The 3,954-nt window shown below is 49.2% G+C and overlaps 1 protein-coding gene and 1 pseudogene across 1 annotated transcript in view; both read left to right on the top strand.

The window, feature by feature from the left end:
- The window catches only part of LOC103082731 (glyoxylate reductase/hydroxypyruvate reductase-like), a 10,986-nt pseudogene extending 7,476 nt beyond the window's left edge, over positions 1-3,510 (top strand).
- A 240-nt stretch (positions 3,511-3,750) lies between these two features.
- The window catches only part of RBFA (ribosome binding factor A), a 13,997-nt gene continuing 13,793 nt past the window's right edge, over positions 3,751-3,954 (top strand). The window contains exon 1 of the mRNA XM_007449965.1: positions 3,751-3,878. Within this exon, the coding sequence (XP_007450027.1) occupies positions 3,751-3,878 (128 nt within the window). The remainder of the gene's footprint in view (positions 3,879-3,954) is intronic.

Raw genomic sequence — 3,954 nt, 5'->3', positions numbered from 1 at the left:
CCCGCGTCCCCTGCATCGGCAGGCGGACTCTCAACCACTGCGCCACCAGGGAAACCCCCTGTGTATTATTTTAAAAAGAAAAAATTCATTTTCCAATAGCGCCAGGAGTCCCCAAGATCACCTTCAGCCTTAATGATTTGCTAGCAAGACTTGCAGAACTCAGAAAAGCTTTTCTACTCACAGTTACAGTTTATTACAGTGAAATGATATAGTTTAAAATCAGCAAAGGGAGAAAACTCATAGGGGAGTCGAGGAGAACCAGGCTTGCACTTCCAGTTGTCCCCCCAGTGGAGTTGTGTGGACAGTGCTTACCACCTCCAGCAATGGTGTGTGACAACACACGTTAAGTATTTCCAACCAGGGAAGCTCATCCCAGCATTGGTATCAGGGGGTCAGTCATGTAGGTGTGGAGTGCCCACATCTGACGCTGGCTTCTTAGTCTCCAGACCCTGCAGAGGTCAAACTGATACAGATTGGCCTAGAGCCCTAGGCGAACAAAAACAGGTATTCACCACAAATTAAATCACTAGCATAAACTATCTGGCTTTGCTCAAGGCCCCAAGTATAAGACACTCTTACCAGGCAGTATATCTCAAGGGCTCACAGGTTATCTTCCAGAGGCCAGTCAAAGGCCAGTCCTATCTTTGGAATGTGCAGGGTTCAAGTACTCCAAGCCTGCCTACTGAGTTAATTCTTTACTACACTGGCCCTTGACCTTAGCTGTCTCAGAGCAAAATGATATTTATTGGATTACCTACATTTATTACAGTATTTATATGACAGATAGAGCAACAGTAACAGTCTGACTTTGCCTAACATTTGGAGGAGCCAATGTGGGGCAGGGATAGATTTAAAGAAACTAACTCATTGTATTTTTGTACCAATATGATTACTTGTTCCCCCCAACCCCTTGATCTACCACTATTTGTACATTATGATGAACTCATGTAGCACTATTTAGTATATAAATTAGCTGATATTTACCTAAATCCAGTATTTCCGCAGGCCAGTCATTTCCCACTGATCGTCAATGTCAGTATTATCATCTGACTTATTTACATGAGGTACTTAAATCTTACCAACAATGCCAGTGTTATACCATATTGCAATATTGTCGTGGTACAATGCAGTTTCATTACATAACAAATCGCTAACAACTGCAGAGGTATTTGCTATGCCTTCTCAACAAAATTGTCTCTTGCCTATACACCAGATGTTATTATGGGCAGGTGTTGGTACAGTTGGCTGTGATTCAGTTCTTTCTGGGTTCCAAGTCAGTTGGGACAAAGCCAGTCACCCTGTCTCAGTTCGCACCCTTGTACTGTTTTCCAGCATGTGCTGTTATATAGTAGGACCCACCTCCTTCATAAGGGGAGGATGAGTATTTTTCAGAATAGTTTCTACCACTGCTAACTGTACCACAGGGTATGTCTTACTTCAGTCATTCCTGGAGGTGAGGGCAGTCAAACTGCATTGATATAAATTACAGGTGCCCCAGAGAACTTCCATAGGTTTGGGGGTCCGTAAGATTCTCAAGGGTGTGCCCCTTGAGCCTCAGTATCTATGATGGGGGACCACTGCCACATGTCTACTTTGGCCTCTGTATTAAAATAGTCAGGATGCCCGTTGGGCCGGGTCATAGCACTTTCCCAATCCTGGGTGCTAATATTATCCATCATTATGCTTGAGTCTGGCTGACCCACTTCACTAAAACCTCATTATCTTTCCAGGCTAACTCCCATCCTTTGCCTTCTTCCCGGAAGAGAGCTCCCTCTAATCTGCTAATTCTAGTTAATCTTTCCCCTCTGAATGCTATTCCCATTAAAGGCACATTCAGCTTGTCCCATGATGCCTAGGTCAACACCTAATTCCCCAAGGCCCTTTCTTGTCCTGTGGGTCAGTGTCATTTAATCCATCATGCATGTTGTGCAATTGTGAACTAATGGCCTGGGTGCAGTTAGGATACATATTTTACACCCAGAAATGTTGGGTCAACCAAACCAAACCAGGGTTAGATGAGCAGTGGTCACACCTAGGTGTCATTAAGAGTACGCCATAAGGCTCCCACAGCCTTCCCCATCTCAGGGTAGGGGATATGAAACCATAACATGACATTAAAGAAGCGAAACGACTCTGAATAGTTTTCCTCAATTAATCTGTATTTCAGAGATCATCCTTTGTTGGAGTTGAAGAACGTCACTCTGACACCTCACACTGGAAGTGCAACTCATCAAGCAAGACGACAGACAATGGAAAATTTGGTTGAAAGCATCCTGGCTTCTCTCAATGGCCTTCCTATTCCTAATGAAGTGCTATTTAAATGATTTATGTGGGCTGAGAATTCAATGGGATGAAAACATGGCAGATTAAATGGACAGAAAACACTTACTTTGTATGTTAAGAGTCCATTATATAGATTGAATTAATACTACTTAGATGAAAAACTTAAGGAATAGTAATCATAGTTACCACCCGTTGAGAGTTTGTTAAATGCTTTCCTTACACTCTCACTTCATCCTCAGGGCAGCTGTATGAGGGAAGTTACGTTGTTATGATTCATGATGAAACTGGGCAGAGAATTACTTGTGCAAAGTCCAAAAGCCTGCACTAGGTCTGCGGATTGCCCAGTGAGCTATGTTGCTTTCGATCCTGATAAATTCTGATACTTTATTGGACTACATAGGCCCCCTGATACTCTAATCACTATCCATTTGTTTCAATCATTCAAAAAAAAAGGATTACTGAGCACCTTCTATGTGCCAAGTCCTGTTCTAAGTGCTGGGGCTGCTATAGGAAAAAAAGCCCCCACTGTCAAGCGGTTTACTTACTAGTGGGAAGAGTGCCCAGTATGGAATTATCAGGGATGACCATGAAGAGGGGTCTGAGGTGACTATCCTACTTTCTGGAGTAGTTTGGAAGCTGTGTCTTTCTCCACGTAGACTGGTGAGGAGGTATTACAGGAAGTGAGCAAACGAACTGGCAGCGTAAAGAGGAAGAAACTCGAGTCCTTCCTAGTGGTGCAGGCAGAAGGGGCTCTGCTCCGGGACGCCCACCCAGTTAAGACCTCTTACCTCCCTGCTCTTCATTTGATATTCCGTGGCAAGGGAGTTGAAATGCACCCTTCTCTGTTAGCTTCGTGCGTTTCTGTAAAGTGTATTCCTCGCTCCGCAATCTCCGCATCCGGGTGGCTTGTGCGCTTCCCCACCACCGAGTCCCAACCTCCCTTACACTCGGCGGCCCCTGGCTGAACCCAGCTCGCCGCGGGAGAACGGCGGGGGCGTGGCCCAGTCGCTCCGCCCACGCGCCAGCTGGCCCTGCTCCCGCAAAACGTCATCACGTCCCGTCCCCGCTCCTCAGTTACGTCATCAGGCCCCCGCTCTCCACCACGTGTCGTCTGGCCCCGCCCACATGCGTCCCGTCCTCACGTCACCCGGCCCCGCCTACTACCCCACCCACGCCGTGTCTGGCCACCCCTCCCTCACGCGTCGTCACGCCTGTCCCCGGCCCTAGCCGCACGTCGCTCCGCCCCGCCGCTTCACGTCCCGCCTACCTGTCCTCCAGATGCCGCCTCGTCCTCTCGTCCCGCCCACAGTCTCCCGGCGACTTCACACGTCGCCTCGCCCCACGTCGCCCCGAGCCGCCTCACGTCGTTCCGTTTGCACGTCTTTCCGCCCCGCGTTTCCCCGCCCCACGTCTCACCGCCAACCTCACCCCGCCTCGCGTCACCCGGTAGGCCGTCGCTCGGCTGACATGTGGGCGACTCTCGGCGGGGCCAGGGGCCTCCATGTGGGGCTCCTTCTGGGCGGCGCTCGAGGCCTGCACAGCTCGCCTGTCTCCTGCGGCAAGAACCTACTCAAGAAATTTGCTTCGAAAACCAAGTACTGTTACCCGCGTGGGGGCGGGGGCGCCGGGGACGTTGGCCCGTGGTGGGGGCTCCGCGGGCGGGGGGTTCGG

Source organism: Lipotes vexillifer, unplaced genomic scaffold (genome assembly GCF_000442215.2).
Source record: "Lipotes vexillifer unplaced genomic scaffold, Lipotes_vexillifer_v1.1 scaffold1012, whole genome shotgun sequence".
Classification (NCBI taxonomy): domain Eukaryota; kingdom Metazoa; phylum Chordata; class Mammalia; order Artiodactyla; family Lipotidae; genus Lipotes; species Lipotes vexillifer.
The sequence above is the reverse complement of the archived record's forward strand: the minus strand, read 5'-3'. Positions and strand labels throughout refer to the sequence as shown.